The 26,255-nt window shown below is 35.3% G+C and overlaps 1 protein-coding gene across 2 annotated transcripts; it reads left to right on the top strand.

Annotated features, from left to right (window-relative positions):
- The first annotated feature begins 535 nt into the window (after nucleotides 1-535).
- Nucleotides 536-24,161, top strand: LOC128982917 (intraflagellar transport protein 56). 2 transcript variants are annotated; one of them, XM_054401987.1, is made up of 12 exons: nucleotides 536-805; nucleotides 2,193-2,321; nucleotides 4,611-4,793; nucleotides 5,368-5,576; nucleotides 7,938-8,130; nucleotides 9,038-9,193; nucleotides 9,629-9,739; nucleotides 11,036-11,233; nucleotides 12,391-12,499; nucleotides 12,956-13,038; nucleotides 15,161-15,318; nucleotides 24,050-24,161. In XM_054401987.1, exons 1-12 carry the CDS (start codon nucleotides 803-805, stop codon nucleotides 24,159-24,161), a joined length of 1,644 nt encoding a protein of 547 aa, XP_054257962.1. In that variant the 5' UTR covers nucleotides 536-802. The 2 variants fall into 2 exon arrangements, with proteins under 2 accessions (XP_054257962.1, XP_054257963.1); XM_054401988.1 differs by lacking the exon at nucleotides 15,161-15,318 and having other exon boundaries at nucleotides 24,050-24,150.
- The last annotated feature ends 2,094 nt before the right edge of the window (nucleotides 24,162-26,255 follow it).

The following is a 26,255-nucleotide window of genomic DNA, read 5'->3' on the forward strand; positions in this document are numbered from 1 at the left end:
AACCCGGGACCTCCTGAACACCAAATCCAAACGCTACCAACTATGCCACGAACGCCGCTGCAATCACATCGTTTCGTTACGGTAATCGTTTATGCATTAGCTACTAGAGATATGACGTCACTACACTTTTAGCCTTAGTCCCTCCCGTGTGCCCATTCCCTGTTCCCTGTTGCCACCATCGATATTATAAACACAAGTTGCCACGGCCTCCTTTAACTCCTTTAGTTAAAAAAACATCGATCTCTATTATTACTACAGCGTTAAAGGGGTCTAAATTAAGGGAGGTACAAATGAGGTAACAACGATGATATCATAGTTTAGTTCAAAATTCCTCCGCTAACAGCGTTGTAGTAGAGAGCACAGCACGTAATTTTTTCTTCTATTATTCCTAGTTAATTATAAAATTAAGAAAATTATAAAATTAATCTTAAAATGTTTCAATTAATTAAACCGTCATAACCTAACCAAACCAACCAAACTTGCTGATACTGTATGAAAAAAATTGTTGAGAAAAAGTTAGTGCTGCCAGCGGGATTCGAACCCGGCACCTTCGGATTATCAGCCGACACTGACGTCATCGAAGGCTCTTCTGTAACTCCCTTGAGTAAACCTAATCTATACCTCCCCTGAGTAAATACCACTGAATAACAATACGTTGCCATGGTTACCTCATCTGTTGTTGTCGTTGTCTGTGGAGTGTGGATACCATAACATACATTCTGAAATCTGAACCCTTTTCTTTTCTTTTTAGGACATTGTCTTACACGTACAGTTATTTTTAACTAAATAGGTAACGAATCTAATGGTAAGTCCATATTTCTATTTAAACTATAATTTTGTATATATATAACCAGTATTATTATTAATTTCTACCACCCTAATTTTAGGTATCAAAACAAACTCCAAGCCCAAACATTTAATTTTTTTTATAAAGCCTATAGATTTTTAGTAAATTAGGATTTAGGTTTTGATTTAATTCACCTTCCCTATCATGATTAAAATACAATTTATCAATGCCATATTGCATCCATTAAAATTTAACCTAAGTACCAAACCAAGTCTTCCTTAACCTATTACACCTGTTTAAAAACTTGCAAATAGATTAATCTAACTTACTCTTACTTTGGTAGGTAGGATAGTTGTTAACTGAAAAAAATTGCTTAAGCCATCTTATAATATTACAAAATGGTAAAGCACAGATTTTATCATATTTACCTTTAAACTTTAGGAGAGAAACATTTAAGTTAGTTGAGAAATGAGATCCTTTATGTAAGCTCTTATTCAATCAACCTGTTCGTGAAACTCACATCAAAAGATAGTTTGACGAGAAAATAACATTTTCCTACAGTTACCTGACAAAGCAGGCTTTCTTGTACTATGATCATAACATGCAAAGTAGCTAATTGCTGCATTTACTTATACTTTTGCCGCACTCCAGTACTCCAACCAAACAACACAAATCATTGTGTTTTTATTAGGCACTTAATACGTACGTACGCTTGAAAATTAGTTGGCCACACTTAAAGATAGGTACTAAGTTACGACTGACTACAATCAGCTGGTACAGTGTTTGCCATTTCGTTCAACGCTTGGATAAATTGTGTTGTGTAGTGTTTGAAAGAATACTTATTACTATGCTTTATAGTAACTGTAGGAAAAATATAATGTGTAACACGTGCGCAAAGTGCATTTGCTGCACTCGAGAAACTTGCCACACTCGCCCGAGGCTCGTGCGTAAACGTTTCTCTCATGTGCAGCAAAGTGCCACTTTGCAAACTTGTTACACAAATAACTAGGTATATTCAATTCTTAACTACAAACGTTTACGAAGTAGAAAGGGATCATATATCCCTCATCAAAATTGTAGGGTACTGGTTTGTCTTTTAAAAAAAAAATCCAGTTCATCAATTAATTCCAATGACATACAAGTAAACTAATTGAGTAATCTGTTGCTCATCTCACATCTGCCTGCTGCTTCCTCCCCCTCCTGTTTCTAATTAATTAGTTAACTTGAAATAGGCTATATACCTACTTTTAGTTATTTACTCTGTACAAAAACTTGACGTGTCTGCACAGTCTGAGTAGATTTTTCTTGATTGGTATAACATATCCTAGCACTTTCAATGTTGTAAATAAAATTATCTCCAACCCTTTGGACATTTATTCTTTAAACTATATTGCTTCCACTCCAGATTCTGTCAAGAGTCAAGCCAGCTGTTGGCGCTGGGTCTTCTGATCAACAAGGCAGCTCCAAACAAACTCCCTCGTTAGAAGATTTTCTTCAAAGGAGGGACTACAATGGAGCAATCACAATATTGGAGGTAACTACATAGTACTGTAAGTCTTTTCCAGCTTAAAGATATCAGGGTGAAAAGTAAATAGATGTAATCAGTACCTAATAGCTTCATATACAGCCTGATTTGGAATTTTTTACTTTAAATTTCAAAGTGATTTGATATGCAATTAAAATGTGTTTAAAATAGCGTTAAGAAAATGGGTATGATGAAAAGGGAGATTCAATGTCAGGTTTTAGAGAGATTGGTGTGTGCCAATGTTTATTTCTCTGTCAGATCAGTTTATTACAATTTAGTCATACCAGTACGATACAATTGTAAATTAGCTCTAATGTAATTGAACTTTCTTTATCTTATAATAAGATTCAATTAAAATACAGTACATAGGTAACGTATTTTCATAAAGTTCAACATTAGCCTAACGTTATTATTATTTACACCAGTTAATATTTTTATCCAGTTACTTTTAGCAGTTTTGTATTGTTATAGTGAAATTATGTTTTGGAATCAATAACACAATTTAGATATCATATTTAAGTCGTAAGTCGTTTATTCTCTGAATAGGTAACAATTTTTACAATTATACATCTCAGTCGTCAAATATAAGAACTAATAACATTTGATAAATAAGGTAGGCCTACACAATATACAGGGTGAGTTTAAAATGAGTTCCCCTTTACTTTTTTCTACATTTCTTAAGATAACAACTCCGGCCATGTCAGATCATTTGTAGAGTAGAAAGTACTTCAATTTGACTGGGTATACATTTTTGGCAGCCATCTTGGATACAAACTACTAACAAATATCTTCAAATGTAAAGGTGAGGTTGTGACCCATAGTTTCAAACTAGATTTTTACGTTTAATACAATGCTGCAATCCGTTTTTCAAAATCTTAATCCGTTAAAAAGTTATTAGGAATTTTTGAAAGAAAATTGTGTATTAGCCGAAGATTAATACTTCGTTAAAATGAAGCCAATTTGACCTTACAACAATCAGAGTCTTAACTCTTAATTGTAGTTTTTTCTAGCAAATTTAGGAGATTAGGGGCAAATTCTAACATTGCGTCGTATAAAAATGTATACAAAAATTATAGTAGAATACCCTATTCATAATAACTTGTTAACGGATTAAGATTTTGAAAAACAGATTGCAGCATCGTATTCATCTAAAATAAAAATCTGGTTTATAAGTATGGGTCACAACCCCACCCTTACATTATTGAAAATCATTTTTTGTATCCAATATGGCGGATCCAAAGATGGTGGCTGAAAATGTCCAATTCGTCAAAAAAAAGAAAATATGACCCACAAATGTTAGATTTCTTTCCTTTTCTAGCAATTATTGAGACTAGAGGTATATTTTATCATTAGGTTATAAACAAACTGGTTCAAAAAATTATTTTTTTAAAATTTGTTATAACTTTTCAACTGATCAATATTTTGAAAAACGGATTGCGGTATTGTACTCAGCGTAAAATTATAGTTTGAAATGATGGGTCACAACCCTACCTTTACTTTTGAAAAGAAAACTTTGTATCCAATTTGGCTGATCCATGATGGAGGCCAAACATTTATACCCAGTCTAAATGAAGAACTTACTACTCTACAATGATCTGACATGGACCGGAGTTGATATCTCAAGAAATGTAGAACAAAGTAGGGGAGGGACTCATTTAAAAATCACCCTGTATAAAAAAAATGAGAATGCTATCAGCCAGACATAAATCTATTCAAACTGTACGTTTCTTTTTCTACAAGGTAGGTTTTCAAAAAATGTTTTAACTTTTTTTATTATAACATTCCTTTACACCAAGACAGGTTAACATCTTTAGGCTACTTATTTTACTTTCTTTAATGAAAAATGTTAATTATTTGGCCAAAACGACCTATGATGTAATTATTTGTGTCTCGATGCTCCCCATGGAGGGTTACTTAATCACCCAAAAACTCCAAAGTGTGATTCATAAGTTTTCTGATATTTTTGGACAAAATATTGAATCTGCAGCAAATATAATTTGAACTTAATACTGGGGAGTATCATTATCTAAACAGAAACAACATGAGTGAGTACAAGATACAAAAATCTAATCAAGGCTGAAAATTTTAATAATTAACATGTGGAATGTGGACTTAAGGTTTTTACCATCAAATCCAGTGAATGTCCATACAACATAATTTAATCTGATTATCTATTGGGTCTATTTGGCTGGGATATGTTTTCTTCATTGTGTTTTAGGACTATCAAGAATCATACTTAAAATTTTTCTGCCAAATTTTTAATAGGCTACAATGAAAGTTTTTTGTTTATTTTGTTAGTTTGATCAAAGCAGTGGAAGAGGTAATGAAATGACTAACTACTGGCTAGGCTACTGCGCCTTCCACTTGGGTGACCACCAACGTGCCCTAACAGTATACCAGTCCCTGCCTCCATCAGACGATGTGGCTGTCAACTTGGCATGTTGCTACTTCTTTCTGGGAATGTACCCACAGAGTGAGAAGGTCATGATACTGTACATAATAAGTCAATAACTTCTTAATCAGCATGATAAAAGTTAATCGTTTTACGGAGAGTAAATAAAAATATGTTTAGTAACATTTGAAAAGTAGTATTTCAATATAGTAAACATCAATAGTAGATATCAAAAGGAAAAAGTAAATCGGTCCTGGGCCTAGGTCTTACCGTGCCACCTACGGTAATACCTACTTCCTTATAGGGAAATTCGCTAAAACTAAGAAAGGGTTAGAATACTTCCTCAAAACAACTAAAATGCTAACCAACTATAGCATATGACCCCTGTCTCCGCCTCCTGATAAAGTTAAGGTGATTACGACCATAGAAGAACTATATTTAGTTAGAGTTCTTTCTCGCAAATCTCAGGTAGTCTAATATATTTTGAACCTACTTATATATAGGCCTGCAGTTTGCATTTAATGCGCTATGGGCTTAGAGAACAGCGATCGCGGCTCTTCGAGAAACCTACTCAGGTTACTGGTTTACTTTCTAGCTGTTTCACTTCAGATTTAGAGCAGTAGTATTATATCTTAGGTTATTTTTTACTTTTTAACATTATAGATCCTAGATTCTGCCCCTAGCAGTCGTTTGAAGACGAGGTTGTTGTTCCACTTGGCCCACAAGTTGGGAGATGAGAAGAAGTTGATGGAGCATCACCAGCATCTGCAGGATGTCATTGAGGATCAGCTGAGCCTGGCCAGCATCCACTACCTGCGATCTCACTACCAGGAGGCCATCGACATCTACAAGCGGATCCTACTGGACAACAGGTCAGTATTGCACACCCAGCTGTCCTTGATCATTGTTCATTGCTAAATAATATTTCATATAATAGCGGTAGAAATAGAGGATCTTTGTCTGTAACAAGGTACACAGAATCTCTTGCCATTCTACACCCATATCTCAATTTATATTGTAAGGTGTTAATTCCGAGGGAGTAAAATCTACACCTTATAAGCCTTGGATATGCTTAGTCGGGTGTGTCCAGGGTTCAATTTGGATTTTGTTAATTGGCTGGGCTTAGACCATACAATTTTAGTCATTCATTGGTCATCATCATCGCCCAAATTAAAGCTGGTTAATCCCCTACCGTGTTTCATTAGAATTTAAGATGGTCTAAGGAGCTTACGTCACCTAAAATAACCGTAGGTTAGTCGTAAACTACAACTACTACTAGTTTGTTACCTACGCTCACAAAATAAAACTACTCCTTACTGAAAGGTTACTTCACCTTTTTAATAAAAGCCAATAAATTGTAAATAAAGAAAATCTATATAAAAATATATTTTACAACTAACAAACTATTTGGGTTTCCTGAGTTACTTCGTCCAAGTATGACGTTGAAAAAATATCCTGATTAAATTTTAGCTGAATTAGATTGTTTTTATTGTACTAAATTATTAACGAATCACAAGACAGGACGGATAACGACAAGGGCTGTTCCACCCATCACCTACTAAGATTCTGAATCGGTATAAAAAAAAAAAAACACAAATTAATATAGGCAGAGCTGTTTTGCCTGCCACCTATGAGTTCCACCTTGATTTATTAGGCTAATAAAATACAATGATTTATTTTAGCGTACTAAAGAACAAGTACCTAAAATAGTGCGGCCAATGAATTAAATTTGTAGACAGAACTGTTCTGCCCATCGCCTAACACTTCAATTTAATTAAAAATATGTACAGTTATTATAAATTAATGGATATAAATTACAGGAGTAGTGCTGAAATACTATCGGATAACGATGGACGTGAGCGGTTTCGTCCGTCCCCTAAGAATATATTTAATCAAAATACGATACATTAATTAGTCTACACTAACTACAAAGTTAGAGATTGAGTAAAGTAAATTTAATATTGGAATATACTTACTCTTGCTGTCCAAAACGGGTACGAAGACTAAGTTTAACTATCTCAATAGGTTTGCTAGACCAGAGCGGGTTTTAGGTTATTAGGAGGTAACGAAGAGAGGGAAGTGACCAGCGCTACATGCTGGCCGATCGAATTCCGGTTGATCCTGGGTCTTGGAGATCTTTTGCTCCTACCCCTACCTAGCATCCTTAACATGCCGGCGGGTGGACACTGCCGGTAACAGCGTTTCCTGCTCTAATTTAAATTTAAATTAGGTCAAATTCGGGACCTTGCAATATTTTTAAAGAATGCACCTAGGTGTACGTGGCTGCCTCAAAAAATAATGATAACGATATCACTCATCCATAAATCATATTCAGGTTAAAATATGAAGCCAGTGTGTTTCAATTAAAAAAAATGAAAAATTGAAACAAACAAACAAAGCATTACCGTACTCTTTGACATTAGAACTTGTGGACTACTAAGATATGCAGTTATTGATAATTAAAATGGGGCAAGTTAGAGACGAGCTACAAACCCCAACACAATATTAAATTTAATATTTTAGAAATCCGTTTTTATTAAAAGATTTATATCTCGGGTTTTTAATAAGTCACTAAGTTCTTTCTGGTCTCATATTATTCAGTAAATGTTTGACTTTAATTGTATTAATCATTAATTAAAAATGAGTCATGGACCTTCATTTAACATTAAATTATTTTTATTTCAAAATTTTTCTTTAGTTATAAACATATATCCCCAATTTTAAATAACTCCTAAAACTCTTTATAGTCTTAAATAATTCGTCAAAGTATTGACCTTTATTTTAACTATGGATTACTTATTGGGAGTTATTAAGTGCTTTATTGGCTTGGAGAAATCTCAAAAAATTGTAACCAAATTTAAAATTCCCATGTTATTCTTAAAGGGAATAAGTGAATTATTGTAGTTTGCTTGTTTTTGGATATATTTTGATCAATTTTGGCAAATTTATTTAATTTATAGTAAGCTATTTATGTTTCACTAAAAATCGCTTTATCACCCTCCCTGTAGCAGCAAACCTAAATACTCAACAATGCTATTTAAATAGTTTTTTTTCATGCCATGAGTTTTCCCATCTCTTTATTCATGTATCTCTTACAAGAGTGTGCTATGTATCTCTTATACATGGAGTGACAAGGTTCTTAGCTGTGTAAGTAAATTTCTGCAATATACAGGCTAGACTACTAATGTACAGAGTGTCACAAGAATTTCTAGTTTAAGATGATGAAATTACAGAGAGTACCTAGCCCTTAATGTATACGTCGCTCTCTGCTACTACAAGCTGGACTACTACGACGTATCACAGGAGGTACTGGCAGTCTACCTACAGAAATACCCAGACTCTGCTATCGCCATCAACCTCAAAGCCTGCAACCACTTCCGTCTCTACAATGGCAAAGCTGCTGAGGCAGAGATTAAAACTTTAATGGTGATTAATAAGTTTAAAAACTTCTTTCTAAACAAAATAATTGGCACACAGATTTTGGGTTGTATCATGAGTTAGTTTTCGATTGTTAATATAGAAATTATTTGTGGGGTTGCTGTTAAACCATCTCCACAGCTGTAGATAATCTACATAGCTTTATCATATTATAAAGGAGGGCCTCTCAAACTATTTTTTCATACCCTTCACAAAACAGTAAAATGTGTCTGCCGTAGCCTTTTTGGGGTGTTTATTAGAGCTGTGTTTAGAACTGACATGAGCAGTTGATGATTCAGTATCTGTCCGGTTTTACTACAGTATTACCGGTCATGTCAGTACCTTCCGAAAGCTTTGACAGAAACAACTTTAATACATTGTCTTCTTGGTTTTTATTAAAGTCCCCTTAGAGTTGTAACTTTTAGTTTATTTTTAAAGCCAAAAGTGTATCCGATAGTTGTTGAGAGCACTAGGTATAATTGAGTTTAAGAACTGTGTAACTATCCCTTTACATTTTAATTTATTGCCAAGTTGCCCATATTGTAATTGGGGGTTCTTCAAAGTACTGTACATGTTTGTGTGTGACTCTGTCTAATTGTTTAGCTTAAGGTCAGAGGCAATTAAACTCTTGATTCCTGATTAATGTCTAGCAAGAGAAACTAACCTTTTATAAATCAGATAACAGGAGTTATATATCTTTATGGTTACAATGCAAACTCCATAGCGTTAAAAAAATGGATATGGACAGGGAAGCAATTGGGTGAAAAGAATGATTGAAATTATTATATGGCAATATTTACACTAACCTATTCCCCCTGATAAAAAAAGGAAACAAAAGAACAAAATAATAAATAAATTTTTGTATATTTTAACTGTATATTTAGGTAATATAGGTATTTTATTTGATTAATTTTAGGATCAAAGTTCTGCATCGTTTAGTTTTGGGCATGACTTGATCCGCCACAACATCGTAGTGTTCAGAGGAGGGGTGGCGGCTCTACAGGTGCTGCCTCCACTGGTGGACGTTATCCCTGAGGCCAGACTCAATCTGGTCATCTACCACCTCAAGCAGGTCATAACCCCATTTCTATGAATTATGAAAGAATTTATTTAAATTATTAGAATTATTTAAATTTTTAGTGGTTTTGGCCCAAAAGTGTTAGTTCATGAGATAACATTTTAACATACTTTAGCTTAATTCCAACTACAATAAAAAAATTTGATAGTTCAAAATGGATACCTAAATTTATTTTCATTCGCTATGCAAAACGTGTCCATCAATAACATCTTGGGGTGGCACACTGGAGCAAGCAATGTGAAGCACCCCAAGTATAACTAAAACTATCAAATTAGTCAAAGGATTACTTTGACAAATATGATTAACAAGAAGCTGCTTCAGAAAAAAATAACTAAATAAATTCAGTACATTTGTTAAAATATGTCAAAATGTTGAATTCTGAAGAGAAACTTACAATTATTTTTGAGTTTTTAACATGATGTTTTACAGGAGGAGTACAAAGAGGCCTTTATGTTGGTGAAGGATCTAGAGCCATCAGTGCCTCAAGAGTACATACTGAAGGGGGTGGTTAATGTTGCGATTGGCCAGGAAACTGGATCTGTAAGTTTTTCCATTTTCACATGATTTACCACGTTGGGAAGATTATGTATGACAGTTAGGCTTGTGAATATTCTGCTACAGTTGTGAGCAATATTACATTAGCATAAGACCAGTAATTGAACTGATCTTTCCTGTTGTTTTTCAAGGCTGTCCAACATTAGTACCAGTACCACATGCTGGGCAGTTTGACTACACAATGAGCCCAGACTACAGGTGTGGCTAGAAAAAAAAAACAGGATTTTTAGTGTAAGTTAACTAAATTTTTTCCGTAACAACTTTTACCTTATCATCTTCAATATACTTCCCTCCCTTTTGAATATCCCAACACCTTTACATTCGTATTTCCCATTGTTCAAAACAGTGTTTTAAGTCATTTTCTGTCAGCATGTTCAAAGTCTCCTTCGCTTTTTATGTCACAGCTTCCTCAGTCTCGAATCTGGTTCCATATAACGCTTCCTTCACTTTTGGGAACATAAAAGATCACACAGAGCTAGGTCTGGTGAGTAGGGTGGATCTTCCAACACAGGGATCTCATGCTTGGCCAAGAATGTCTTAACCACCAGTGCAGTGTGGGCTAGGGCGTTGTCCTGATGAAGAATCCATTACTTGTTGTTCCACAACTTTGGTCACTTTCTTCGCACTCGCTCACAGAGGGTGGCTAAAACTCCAAGATAGTATTCTTTATTCACGGTTTGACCTTCAGTAACCTAATTTACGTACAGCACACATTACCGTTTTGGTACACACTTTTCTCATATTAAAATTTTCATATAATATTTGCCGAACTTATTCTTTGTCAATTCCCACAGTCTCGGCAATTGCACGGATACTCAATCGACGATCTTGAGGGATTACTTTGCCTATTTTCTCGATGTTTTCATCCGTCTTCGAGGGCTCATCTTCAACATCTTCTCTCCCTTCTTTGAAACACTTATATATTGCCATTTAAAAACTTGTGTACAAGACCAAGACATACATTCTTCCCTAAAAAATTGTTGTAAGAGAGAATTAGTCTCTGTTGTGGATTTACCCAGCTTCACAAAAAATGTCACGTTAACACGTTGCTCAATTAAGACGCACACCATTTTTCCGACAAGCGGCATATACACGGTCCAAAAGGAATGAAGGCTGAGGCCCGACTGAGCAAGCAAAGCTCGTCCAAGTGGCTGGAATGTGGAGGGGGGAGGATGTCAGGCGACTCGGCAATATGGTGTTTGACCTTGAGGCTCGCAAGGTTTATCACACAGAAAAGCAGTCCTGCTATTTTCTAGCCACACCTCGTACTCTTGTTCACAGAGAGAACACATCAAGGTAGCACAGCAGTTTTTTCACCTGGTGGGCAGCAGTGCCAGTGAGTGTGACACTATCCCAGGACGTCAGTGCATGGCCTCCTCATTCTTCTTGCAACGTCAGTTTGACGATGTCATGTTGTACCTCAGCTCAATCAAGAGCTACTACTGCAATGACGATGCATTTAACTTCAACTATGCCCAGGTAGTAATGTTTTTATGATTATTGATCATTCACTAGGGTAACCAATGTAGCTTGGTTACTGTTTTATAGATAAAAGCTGGTATAACCATAGACAAACCAAAAAATGAGACTTCTCATCCCTTTGTAAATTTTGAAGATTGTTTTTCTGGTCTAGTTTAGTTAGTGACACTATTGACTATTGTATACTGAAGTAGACGTCCCATCTATATAGACTGGCTGTAGCCAATAAAACGTAGTTGTGTGAGCCAGTCAAATAATGCGCTAGTGACTAAAACTCTAATTTCTACTTTTTTTTGTTGCTCACCAAATTGATGGAACAATTGCTATAGCTCAAAATGGGTCATTCATAATTAATTTGAATTAGTTAAAAAGATAGTGTATTCGACAGAAATCAGCAATTTAGATCAGCACAATCTGTGGGTATCTCACATCAACTAAAACGAGTATGGTTAAAAAAACTGGCTACCTACAAATTTAACATAGGGGTGAAATGTCTAGTTGTACAGTAGAACCTCGATAGTTCGACACTTTGTGGACTCAAAGGGGTGTCGAACTATTGAAATGTCGAACTATAGGGAGTAAATGGAGTTTAATATACAGGAAAGTAAAAACAAAAGTTTTAGGCTTATACAGAAATCACCCAAATTTATTAAATAAATACTAAAAAGCTTAACAATTCCACTGTTCATTAGTCTCAAGTCAACAATAAATGACAAATTAATGTTCAAGTCAGCTTATATCACAATAGTAACCATTAAATATCACTTGACAACATAGCTCAGCCCGTGTCGAACTACAAGGAGTGTCGAACTATCGAAGGTTTACCTGTATAACACTTGGCAAAAGTGTTGACGGAATTTTATTTTTATTATTTTAAGGTTAATTTGATGATTTATTCCCTACTTTTTGGTTATATAACCAGGGAATGTGCTATTGCTTATGATTAGAACGTTTATTTTGATGAAATCTGATTTTAAATCAGATTTAAAAAACCAACAAACAAAAACACGCCCCAAGGCAGTGAAGCACAGCACGAGCAGTGCTGAACAGAAATATTTTAAACTGTTTTCAGCTGATCCATAAGGATGACAAATCTACTACGGGGGTATGTTCAGCTAATTGAATAACTGATGAATATAATCATGATCCAATTTCAGGCAAAAGCAGCTCTTGGACACTTTAAAGAAGCTGAAGATATCTTTCTCATGGTACAAAACGAGAAGCTACACAATGACTATGTGTACATCAGTCACCTCGCCAGATGTTGTAAGTTTACTATAGTACATAAATTTAATTTAAAGTAAACGATTAAATCTTGAGTATTTTAATAATTGCCGATCTGACACTTACCATTGTAACACACGGTTATACTTTTAAGCCTAACCGATCTACTGGTAAACTGGAGTGAAAAGTTTTGTCCTACATTTCTTAACTAACTCTGATAAAGTAGATTTATATTATAAGTAGCCTCTTAATTGTGAAATAGGGATCAGTATTGGTGATTCATGATGTAAAAACGTTAATTGAACTAATTCACCAAGTAAAAATGTTCAAGTAACTGAAATCTTGAAAAGCTCGAGAATTTGCTGAAAACTTTAAGCCGAGGTGCAAATTGCAATACTAATTTTAGTTCACCTTTTTAGATTTCTGACCTAGAATAATACTGAAAGTTTAAGGTTCGAGGGTAAATATGCTATTTTAACGATCTTTAAACATTTTCAGATATAATGTCTGGCAAGCCACAGTCAGCTTGGGAACTTTATCTCAAAATGGAAACTTCAGCAGACTCCTTCAGTCTCCTACAGGTCTGTTATGAATATGTAATAATCTGCATACACAATTATATAACACAAGGTGTTGACATTCCTAAAGAATCATTATTGATGTAATTACATAACAATCAATACATGCAAACAAGTGAAAGACCAAATATAGCCTAAACAACACATAAACATATATACCATATAAAAACACACAAGATAAGTTTCTTTAAGTTTTATTGATGACTAGCTGCTGTACCCGTGCTTCGCAACGGGAAGAAAAGTCTGTTTCGAAGAATGGGTGTCCCCTTAATATCATAAAATATCTTGATAGATAAAACTATCAAATAAATATTAGCCTGTCATTGATTAAATTGTATATAATGATAGAGTTTATAATATAGAAAGGTAAACGTTAAACAATAGTATTATTTTTAAGACAATGTTATAGTTATGTTATAGTCCAGGGGCCGAAAACATGAATTTTGATTGTATTATTTTTATTGCACAAATTTTGCAGTCACTAAATAATTTTAGAGAACATTTTTATAAACAATGTTTGTCACTTTTCTTCCCTGTGAAATAGATGAACAAGTTTTTCCTACTGGAGCCACGGGAGCACGCCACATTATGCTCTTCTGACTTTACGTGTTAAACTTAGTTTTATGATACTCTCTTTAGTTCAATTAATATGCGTAGCAAAACACAATCACTAAATTTGCCTAAAATGTAAAAAAAGTCATTGTGAAGTGCAAGTTATGTTAAGTTATACTAATCCAACACATGTTAAGCAGTTCAAATTTATAAACAAATAGGCCACCAAATCTATACAAAACATCTATAGGCCTACGTTGTAAATGTCATGCTGTTTCCATTAAAATATATCAATAACATTAATTTCATAACTTAGACACTTTAAATATCGAAAGCAGAGCCGTGGTTGGTATAGCAACGGTTATAGAATAGACAACAACTGAACTAAAAGTACTCTTGGTGCACCCGAAAGACGGCAGGTGCCGGTTGTATGTGAACAGTCAGTCACATTAGGCCGCTATACCCACTACTCCAGCCGGCTTGTTTACCCGACACCGGCAGCCGGCCTTCGCCGAGAGTGCACCCGGCATCCCTCGACTAGTACCCGGCAGCCGGGCAAGTGATTAACCGTCAACGACACATGCCGTACATATGTGAACGGTCCCATATACTTCTTCATCCCATTGCCGGTTAAACGACATCCGGCACCCGACAGCCGGGTAGATGTGAAACAGACCTAATTGACAACGGAGAAAAATTTGATAAATGAGGTAAAAAAAAAGACAAGAAAGGTCGTACTGAGATGCTGGCTGTGTTTTGGAAAAAAGTAAAACCATAGCAAAGTCTAAAGGAGGGCTACCAGCTACCAATAAGACGGGTTTACATGATGCCAGTTGGTAAGACAGTTAGTTGTCTTTGCCAATTGTCATCACGTGACTGCAGGATTGTCGGAGGCCAGTTATATCAGTCTAAATTTCAGGGTGGTTGTGATTGGCCTGAAGTGTTAACACAAAGCCAATAATTTAATGCCAGTCAGTTGTCTTCTGACAATTGTCTCACGGACTAGCATCATGTAAACCTGGCTGCAGATGTCTAAAACACACTGGCCCCACAGAGAAGTAAGGTACAGAGGAAACATTCAATGGTGCACTTAAGTGGTGTCTAGCACTAGTCGTTGGTTGGCTGGTGTATAGGGCAAAGTCCAATACCGCTGCATCTACCTCACCATTACATACTACAACGGTTCATCCTACATACAATACTACAGGAAGATCATACGCCCTGTGCAATAGGAACTTCTGCACAGTGCTTGTGCCTGGGTTCTTCATATCTTGTAACAAGTATATTGCTCTAGCACAACATACTACAGCTTCTTAGCTTAACCTTACTTGTTTTGTCTGTACTTTACTTCTTTGAGCTAGCCCTATCGAAAGATAGGGTAACACACCAGTAGTAGAAAATATATATGAGTTTGTTTTCTAAATAGTTTCATGAATGTGTCAATTGTATTCTGTTTGATGGAACCTGTCTCTTGATCCTCTATATACCTGCCAGCCCTAGGTAAGCAGAGTGTCAGGAAACAGTTTCCTTTAAACAGTATATAACTGACATATTCATTAATTTTTTGGTGCAGGTAATAGCCAATGACTGTTACCGCATGGGCCAGTTCTGGCATGCAGCCAAAGCATTTGATATGCTGGAGCGTTTGGACCCAAGTCCAGAATACTGGGAAGGCAAGAGAGGTGCTTGTGCCGGTGTCTTTCAGCTGATTATTTCAGGAAAACAGCCCAAGTGAGTCTTGCACAATCATAAGACATATACCATATATGTATACATAAACAAACACATAAACATATATTATAAGACATTCTACTATTCCATTGTACAATTACGGTACTCAAGAACAGCTATGCTCACACAGAAAAACTTTCTGTGATTTTGTCTTTTAATGAAGATACTACAAAAGTTTTGTACTTGTTTAGCACATCAGTCCATAATACAGCAGAGAACAACTCTAGTAAAACCACTACCATTTATGATATTTTGCACACAAAATGTTTATAATAACACTCAACCTCAATGCTACACATTTAATCTTGCTAGGGATGGACGGGTGTCAAATTTTTGAGAAATTTGCCGTAGGGATGGACGAGATTGGATTCTTAGTTCGAGACGAGACGAGACGAGATTTTTTATTTCTCATAAAATTTCGAGACGAGATCGAGACGAGATTTCTCTTCTCATACACAACGGGAAATGCACGTTCGAAATTTTTACCTGATTTTGTAACATTGTTAGATGACTGTTTAAATACTAAAATAATGATAATAGGCAAGAATATTTACAATCTTTCATTAAATAACATCAGCATAACATTTTTTTATTAATCACGCCTAACTTATTAAAAATGCCTACGATTAGGAAACATGGTGATAACAGTTAGGATAGAGTTCAACTTATCCTAAAATAAAATAAATCATAAAATAAAAGCAATATTAATTTTTATAAAATAGTTACTTGTTTTGACTTTTTTTATAGTAATAAAACATTCCTCACACTGCTTACACTTAACAAAACTTCTCAAATGTTATTAAAGTAATATTATTAAAATAATGAAAGTAATATTTACATTAAAAGAATTAAAGTAATATTTACATTAAAAGAATTAATTAAATAAGAACGCCTTCGAAAAGGAAACGCAACTACAACACGCTCCTGTATTGCGGGTATTGCATTGACTTTCTGCAGGCGTTTTTAATTTTTTTTTTTTTTTTTTTTTTTTTTTTTTTATTCTCGTCTCGATAAAAATCTCGGCCAAAAAGTAATCTCGTCTCGTGTAACGAGATTGAAACTTTCCCGAAAATTTCCCGAAATTTCGAGACTTGACCATCCCTAAATTTGCGAGATTAAACAAATCATCTTATTTCATCCCTAAATTTGCGAGATTAAACAAATCATCTTATTTCAAGCGAGATTGACTTTGCTCTGAGACTTTTTCAAGACGAGACAATAAAAAAGAAAATTTGAACGCCCTCGCAAATGAAATCAAAATCAACGCGCTCCTGTATTGCAGACTTTCTGAAGGCGTTTTTTAACTGTGTACATAAAAAAAAAAACTGTAAAATTGATTTATCAGATCTGTCCATTTATTTATCCGTTATGACCATGGCCCTGTATATGCTGGATGTAGTAGGTTTTACTTTATTGTATATGATATCATAATCAATCACTGACATCAGAAGTAACACCTTACAAGCTACTGTACTACAATTTTCTTTAATATTTTATAGATAGTTTTTTGTTGTGATTTAGTTAGTTGTGGTGAGCATAGTTTTACATTAAAGATGTAATAATGTAATTTTGTTTTAATTTTTCTTACATAAGATTTTCATAACCATTGAAGTTCCTGTAAGCATTTGTTATTTTGTACACTCTTTTTGTATCAATCTTTGTAATAAATAATTAGGTAGTTATTGTACTTTAGTTGTAGTTTTAATAGTGCTTTATTGTTATTTGTTTAACCATTTTGAAACTGTGCAACGAATGATTCCCGATAGTAATGAGATTTGTAATATCGACTCAAATTATGATGAGAAAAAAGAACCTTGTCTCGAACTTAAAATCCAGTCTCGTTCATCCCTAAATCCTGCATTACAACAGACACAAGTAGTCTTTTGTGTTTTAGTACAAAAACAATTCAGATTTATCTGAATCACTTTTTATATCAAATGATACATTTCCAAGACCTTACATAGCCTCAGTTCCCTCTTTCTTTCTGCCAGTTTGGTCCCTAGAGGCCAAAAACACCATCTGTTCCAATTTATGTATATGTTTGTCCATTAGCCTGATAACTCGAGCAAAAATTATCTGATTTTGATGCAATTTGGTATAAATGTGTCTTGACTTATCTCCTTTCACTCCTGCACGGAGCATAGAGCCTCCACGAAACAACGCCATCGGACTCGGTTGGCAGCCAAGGCTCTCACTTCCCTCCAGTTTTTCCCTGCATCTCTTATTTCTTCTTCTATAGTTCTTCTCCAGGTCATTCGAGGCCTTCCTCTTCGTCTATGCCCCTGGGGATTCCAGCTCAAGGCCTGCCTCTCTACAGCATCTGGATCTTTACGAAGAGTGTGTCCAATCCATCGCCACTTGCGTTTTTTAATCTGTATCTCTACAGGTTCTTCATCTGTAGCTTTCCACAGCTCTCTGTTTGAAATAACCTCCGGCCAGTAGATCTTCAGTATTTTTCTCAAACATCTGTTGATGAAAACTTGGAGCTTTTGTGTCAAAGATGAAGATACCTTCCAAGTCTCACACCCATAAAGCAACACAGACTTGACGTTGCTACTAAATATCTTCAACTTGGTTCTGGTTGAAATGTCACGAGCCTTCCACACTGGATACAGCTGAACAAAAGCAGCATTAGCTTTAGTAATTCTTGACATTACATCTTCATCAGCTCCTCCGGCTCTTGTTAAGACACTTCCCAGATATGTAAATCTGTCCACCTCTTCGATTTCTTCATCTGACATTCTGAAACTGTTGTTATTCGCTACATTTATCCTCATTGATTTTGTTTTCTTTACATTTATTTTTAAGCCTGTAGATTGTTCACTTTCCAAATACTGCAACTTTGCTGTCATGTCATCAAATCTATGGGACAGGAAACAAATATCATCAGCAAAGGCCAGTTCTTCAAGCCTCTGTTGTAGTCCCCAGGATATGCCTCTAGCTCCTTTCTCTGATATTATTTGCAAAACCTGGTTTAGAACTATCACAAAAAGTGTTGGTGACAGAACACAGCCTTGCCTAACTCCTAGCTTTACCTCCAAAGAATCACTTAGTTTACAATTATGAATTACTCTACAATGGTAATTTGTGTACATCTCCTTTATAAGAACTATTATTTTATTAGGGATCCCAAATTTCCTGTAAACCTACATTTATTCTAACAAGAATAAATTGCAGTAGCGAACGTGTTACCCTGTTTTGTGTTTATTTGTGACTTAAATATAAACAAATAAATAATAAATAAATTAATTAAATAAATACGAAAAAGAAGATAAGAGTAGTTTATTTTATAAATAATGCAAGTATGACTTCAAAATAATGATTGTATAATTCCAAATAAATAGCACTTCATTTTGTTATGATTTTATAACAACCATGGATTGCCAACAAGTGCTTGTAACCAGCTTTCTTTGTGAACGCACCCTATGATCTTAAAAACAATTCTGATGAAACAGAATATACATTGGTTGACAGGATTTTATTTCGCCAAGATCGTGTCATTATTCCAAGAAGCTTACGACCATCAATCTTAAATGAACTTCATTATACCCATCTAGGCAGAACAAAGATGAAACAGCTGACCCGCCGCTACGTTTACTGGCCCAGTATCGACAAAGAGATAGAACGTATTGTCAAAGGATGTGAAAAATGTGCTCTCACACATCACAGCCCTCCCAAAGTTCTCGTACATCAATGGGATACACCACAAGAGAATTGGGAAAGGGTTCATAACGACTATGCAGGATTCATTGACTATATATATAGTCAATAGTACCTACTCACCGTGTGATGCAATCGCTGGACCATACAGCCATGCTCTTGTTTACGTACGCCTACCCAATTATTCATAACAAACTGTTCGACAACGATCCTTGATACCGGTACTTTTCCCTAGAATACACGGCCTACCTACTTAAGAAATAAAATTACAAACGTCCAAAAACCCAACGTTGTGTGATTTTTGTCACATTTCCTTCTAATGTTATTAGATAGCCTTTACCAATCATTGTTTAGAGAATAGGTACGTAGGGCCTAATCTATTAAATAACAAAAAGTTGTTTGTATGAGGTTGTTTTTTTTTTAAAAACTGACACCGATAAGTTTACATTAAAAGTTGTTTACAAATAAAGCAATTATTGCGAAATAACTTTGATTGCCGTTTTAAAACGTTTTACGAGAAAATCAAAAACCAAGAGATCAATAACCTCGGGACTTGATTAACTCATATAATTGGTCGGCTGTACTATAGTTCTCAACTGTGAACGTTGGTTTTTGGTACCGGTTCTATTCCTTAGAACCGTTGGTACTGTTGGTAGTAGCAAGAATCATTTTTAAGTACCAACACATCACTGTACTTTACAAATTAGTTATCGTTGGTGTTGCACCTTATTTATTATTACAGGCGTATTCAATTTAATTGATGTCTTAACTGTACAATTTTTGCTTTTTCTTTCTTGATTCCAAAATGTTAGTTTATGCTAAGAAAACGATAACGCACTTTAGTAAAACATTTATTCAGCTAACCATAATGAATTGTTTAAACGCTTTACGTTGTTTATGTATCAATAGTTCGTGGCCTATTTTGGTAATATTTACTATAAATTACCAATCGTCTATACCAGGGTGGCTGGACCACCCTGGACCAGTCGTCTTCATTTCATATAGTAAGCCGTCATTTCGGGTCATCATCGGTCCAAGCAAATATACATTGTTATGATGAAATTTGATGACATTAACAAAATATTTTAGATACTAATTTTACAAGTACTTTGTTATGCTTAAAGCGTAGCAAACCCCCTAATTAAGTTCTGTATTTTTGTGTGTATGTCTGTTAGTAAAGCATTAATGTCCTTATTTCTCAGTGTTTCACGGAAAGGACAAAAGTACCTTTATAATGAAAATGTCAACACGAATAAAGTGTTAAATTGGGAGGTTGAAGTAGTACCTTAAATACTTTTAACCATTGTGGAAGGTAACTTTCAATTATAGGCCTACATTAGGGCTATGCCTCATAGATCTATAAAGCATTTTTTAGTTTAATCATTGGATTTAACATATGGACCAACACGACCCAGGTTACATTTAATTTCGAAGCATTTGTTTTGGCTTGAAACTGTCAGATACTGTATTTGCGAAGGTTTATATACTGTATAATAGTTTTGCCAGCATATCTGAAAATATGCAAACCAAATTCTGTTCTTAATAAAAAGGTTTCAATAACTGACTACAATAAGATCCCCGTGCGTAGAACGGGCACACAGCTAGTAATAAAAACACATGACAGTTTGGTAAATTAAAGAGGAAGCTTGGGAAAAGACACTATCTCGTAGTTTTCGACTCATCTGATAGAGTCCTGAAGAGGCACATCAACCAACTACGCCCAATGCTGGTACAGAGGCCAAAAACAAAAAATGTTACATTCGGACCAACGCAGTCGTTTGATGTTGCCAGGATTCCAAGACGACCAGAAATATATAGGAGTACAGATGCATTTGCAGCTCCCGAACCAAGCAGTTGCGCGTTGCGGGGGAGCCCGCGAGCTGGGGGGGCCCGTGAGCCTTGACCGTGATTTTCGGTAAATTTTACCGGCACACGGGCCCGCGATAGTGTGACAGGCTCTAACCACACGGGTCCCCTATCATAACAATATTTATATGAGAATTAAAATATGTTTTTTATGATGAAAATTTGTTTAAACCTATAGTTCAAGAAGTTTACAACAACTAAACTAACACTATTACTTGACCGATCGATATAAATTATCTACCAACCTAAGTAAAAGAACTGTCATCAGTCATGCGGGTTGCATTAACTGTCCTCGTGGATTGTGTGAAGGTGCAGTCAAAATTGGTTGCATAATAATAGGCCCTGTTTATAACCAATGTGGCCTCTGGCCTAGGAAGATAAAACATTAATGTTAATCCTCCTAGCCCCCAGCGGGTGACACCATAGAGGATCCTCTTTGCTGATTCGACTAAATAAACTTGAAAATTTTGTTACGACCAAATCGGCAAATTAACCTAGGTGGCTAGGGCACTAGCTAATAAATAATTCCATTCTTTCATTGATGCTAAAGAAGGATTTTCATTTCATTTTATGTCTTACTATTAGGAGGCTGCCCTTTAGATTTGTTTACTTCACACTTTAGATGTGTTTACATCGAGTCAGGTAAAAAATGTTACTTACCTAAGGGCCTCAGGCCAATTTAGATCGATTCAAAATAGGGTTGCTTTGGAAACGGTTGATTTTTTTAATAACTATTGGACTATAATGTCGATTTTCTAGCCGAGCAGATCCTGGACTACAAGCTTGAGAGATCAAGCACAAAGTCAGAAAATCAAGCTCGAGCCGATTTTCTCAGTATTCTATACAATAATGCACAATTAAAAGTAAAAGCTTTTATATCCGTGAGGATCACGCTCACGAAATTGAAAGATTAGGCCTACGCTTTTGCCGCGATCGCGGATATCGACGAGAGCATTTGCCCGCGGGTGACGATGACGATGTCTCTGCGGCCGCAGATGTTCAATATTTTGCCGCGATTGCGGAATACGATAATGACGTTTCTTTTATAGTGAGATATATATCTAGGATTTAGCCGCGATTGCGGAAAAATGATTTACCCGTCACCACCTACGGGTCGTGGGGAGATATTAGGCCATGGTATTAGATTGGGCCGTGAACGTGGGAGACGATGATGCTGCTATCTAATGATGTCATAGGTTTGGTTGCATTTGCAATCACGGTGATTGCAATGATTTGATTGATTTGCAATGACTTATGACTACGGGAAGTATTTACGATTTTGCTGTGATCATGGAAGACGATAATGACGCCTCGGGAGATGCCTTGTCAAGTTTATTGCAAAATTGCAAGTTTAGGCGGTAATACATGGGAAAATGTTTTTAAAGATCATTGGGGGAGAAGGGGGCCCGGCGAACAAACTTGCGGGGGGCCCGCGGGTTCTTATCGCCGCCACTGGAACCAAGGCAACCAGAAGTACAATCTCCAGAAAGAGCTCAAGCTGAGAATGTCATACCACATCGTGAGCAAGCTGAGAATACCAACGCCAGACCACAGCGTGAGCGTCGCATGCCCTCCCTCAAGATTTAGAGACTACCAGTTGTAATAGATTGTTCTTAATTAGTGGGGGAGACTGTCATATCCCTAAGTCTATCTTGACTACATATGGTTTAGTTAATTAATATATATAATTTCAAATAAGATCAAGACAGATGTTTATTGTTTTAAATGTTTACATTTTACTTTTCTTCTAGTTGATCATTACAATTTATATAAAGAAGTTTACTTTGTTTTAAATGTTTACATTTTACTTTTCTTCTAGTTGATCATTACAATTTATATAAAGAAGTTTACTTTTGGTTATTTCAATAAAAATAGATACATTTTATCCAGTGTGAGTATTTATCAGTTTACTAATAATACTAGGTCACCCGTTTGAGTCACAACAATGCGCCTAATAGTTACGGAGGAAATTCCAAAAAATTGTAAATTTAAAATTCCCATGTTATTCTTATGGAGAATAAGTAAACTGAGGTATAGTTTGGCCGCTTAGATAGCGACCTTCGCACTAATGCTAACCAATGCTAGAGGAGGACGCTATCTAAGCGGCCGAACTATAGTTTGCTTGTTTATGAACATATTTTGATAAAATTTGGAAAAGGCATTTATTATTAATACTAAACTATTAACATATCATTTAAAAAAAAAAAAAAACCCTTTTACCCTCTCTGTTGTAGCAAACAAAAGTACTTGTTAAACTAATTCTATTTAACACGTTCAGTGCGAGGGGCGGGAATTCTCGCCCCGCGGTACCGGCACCACTGGTGCGGGGCGGGAAATGTCGTCCTTCACTAATGCCAACAACTTTGCTTCAATGTGAGCTCAGCCATTGCCGGGGAACGTTGTAATTGTTGCCAGCCTGTAGCTTAGAATGTGAGCTTTATTTTGGTGTAGGCTGGTACTAAACATTTCCGTAAAATCCCGTCTGGCAATGCTTTTGTCCCGTTTTCGGGGATTTTCTCTATTTGAGCCATATTACAAAGACTCTGGTTATTGATCCAGGCAGTGCTGCTACCTTTGGGTGTTTCAGTGAACTACGTCCACTTTCGGGGTAACGCAGAACAATAACCACTGCTCTTTTGTGATTCGTCTTATGAGATATTTCAATGCCAATAGTGATCGCTGATTCAGTTAGCATGCCGGAACTCCGCCGGGGCCTCGCCGCAGTGTAAAGGTTTTCAGCAGTGAACGTGTTAAATAGGGAATAAATGTGATATTTTGAAGGAGACATTTTAGTGTAGTATGCAGGTTTACTACAGCGGGGTTATTTTTATATTTGCTGATTGCACAAGCATTAGGACATTTTGTTTTCTAAGCCAATTACATAGTTTTTGGTAGTTTTAGCAATCACAGTAGTAGTGGTACTTTGAGACCAAATTACAAGATTTACATAACACTGTTTCCCCATAGTGGTTACAATAGGTTTATGAAGCCAAGTTTGATGCTTTCACTCTCAAAGAAATGTTTGATCCTTCTTCATCACATAAGTGCACAAACATGCTTTCACAAATTGGATTTCGTTCTCACTTTTTGAGTCTAAAAGCCATAAAATTTATAAAAAATTCAAATTTTACTGTATTTATTTGTTTTAATTGTACTGGCCTGTTTTGGAATTCTACCTTATTGTAAAACCTGTAATTTCTTTCAGGGAGCTCTTACCAGATGTTATACAACTTCTGAGGAACACAGCGAACCCACAAGTAGAAACTATAATTTGGACAATGAAGAGATGGGCTAAAGATAATAAAATAAATGTGTAAAAGAATATTTAAACAGTCAAACTCATTCCCTGCATTTGAGCATTCCTTACTCCCACACTTAGCATACTCCAGTGCACTGCACATGATATCCACCAAACATTCCAATCTGCTTTCGGTGAATTTCATACAACCCTGACCCAGAACCACCTTACTTTTTTGTTTTGATGTCTCTATAGGCAAAAAACACTATCCGTTCAAATTCATACATAATGTGTGTGTACCTTATAATCCATTCCAAGAGCCAAAAAATGAAACAAAGGTGCCTAAACAAACATGTTTTAGCTTGTACTCACAAGGGGTGTTGCAGCATCAGTAAAGGTCTATCAAGCAGGTTAGTTACCGTCTGCTAGAAACACTAGCGATTTCTATTTCATGTGTTCAATCACACTTTACCTTCATTAAGTAGGTACACTTTGGTAGATCTAAACAACATAAACAGAATTGATATGAATTTTGTTTTCAATAAAGATGATGGAAGTAGAAAGCTATTAGCGCTATATCGGGTTTTTGTTTTTGTCAAGTAAGGTAAGTTAATTTCAAAATTGTTTTATGCGGTATGATTTATGTTAGTGAGAAACATAAATAAAAATGCTCATTTTCGTACAGCTGAGCTTTACGAAAACTTTTGATTCCCAATCTATCAAAGCATATAATTTTGCCTGTCCTAAAAGATTACTTTCCTGTCTCAAACAATATTTTACCTTTTTCTCTCCCAAACGACATACTGTACTGTAGTTCATGTAGCTTAACAGGGGCTCAAAGGAATATATTCTTTTATAGCTAACAGCTTACTGTTTAATAAATAGTAAAACTATGCTATGATAACTTCATGGCTAGTTACTAGACGATGGAATGATATTTTATTATTTTAAACCAAGAAGGTCTGAATCATTATTGTCATTGTGATGAAATGTATTGTTCACTACTCGTCACGAAAGTTCCGAAAGAAGTTGGTATGATAGTTGTTGTTTTCCATGCTTGGCCAAGAGCATTAAACATTTATTATAAAGAATAAATTATAAATAATCGATCATTAAGATGGGGACGCCACCTAGGTGTGTATTTTAACCCAAATATAAGGGAAGAATGAGTGTAGAATGGTATGAGATAGTATGATTATAAAATGATACTCGACAATCATTATAGCCCAGTCAATAATGGGGAAAAATAGTGCTTTGTCGGGAGTAATTAGTGAAAGGCTGATTTTTTTCATGGATGTTAGTTGATCATATAAGGAACATTTTCTAAAAAGTCCCCGCCCCTCCCCCTCTTGCTTCCCCCCCCCTACACCCTTTTAAGTTTATTTGTGTAAGCTTTTATTATTTTATTAATATCTCGGAAACAAACAGATTTAATTAAAGGAGGTAAAAGATTTAAAGAAGATATCAAACAGCAATAGGGTTAATTTTATTTTGCTATTTGAATCCTTAGAATATTCTCTACAAAAAACGATATTAGTGTGTAATCGATAAATTTAGTAGTTTTCTTGTCATTTAAGTTTGAATTGAACTTGTTTCAATTTTAAATTTCAACCCTCGTGTGTTTAGTTGATTTGTATTGATATAAGACAAGATAGAGAAACATTTTCCTGATAAAAAATTTTACGTATTTATTACTCTTTAAAATAATATGGGTTTTATATATTTTAATTGCATCCAGTTGACAGAATCAGTCTGAAAACGGGAGGCGGTGTCGGGCGCAAGAGCGCTCGTAGTGCGGATCCAAGAGTAAAGTCAAGTTGTAGCAAATTCCTATCGTTGGAGTTTGTTATAACATAACTGGTCTAATTATGTTATGACCATTGCAGTTACACTATTATTAATATTTACATTCGATTACCTTATATTTTTTTTGTATATTTTTAAGCGCCGTATTTATATATTTAAAAATGATAATCATACTATAGTTAGTAATAAGTAAATTGTGTATCTTAAATTTTTATAAAGTTTTTTGTCCATGCAGCTACAAATCAAAATCTTCCTCATTTATTTTCAATTCTTCTTTTAAAGCATCTTTCTGTTTGAATACTGACGTTTGTCATTGAGTTTCTTCTGTGTTTTAACAATTTCCACAAAATTTATTTGTGCCACTAAA

Source organism: Macrosteles quadrilineatus, unplaced genomic scaffold (assembly GCF_028750875.1).
Source record: "Macrosteles quadrilineatus isolate MER2022 unplaced genomic scaffold, UCM_ALF_1.0 Scaffold_1__1_contigs__length_201487025, whole genome shotgun sequence".
Classification (NCBI taxonomy): Eukaryota; Metazoa; Arthropoda; class Insecta; order Hemiptera; family Cicadellidae; genus Macrosteles; species Macrosteles quadrilineatus.

What these genes read in the sequence shown, in the direction of transcription:
- LOC128982917 (XM_054401987.1), top strand. An exon ending in TGTACCCACAGAGTGAGAAG is followed by an intron (nt 4,794 to 5,367) that starts GTCATGATACTG and finishes TTAACATTATAG; the next exon opens with ATCCTAGATTCTGCCCCTAG. An exon ending in ATTTCAGGAAAACAGCCCAA is followed by an intron (nt 15,319 to 24,049) that starts GTGAGTCTTGCA and finishes AATTTCTTTCAG; the next exon opens with GGAGCTCTTACCAGATGTTA.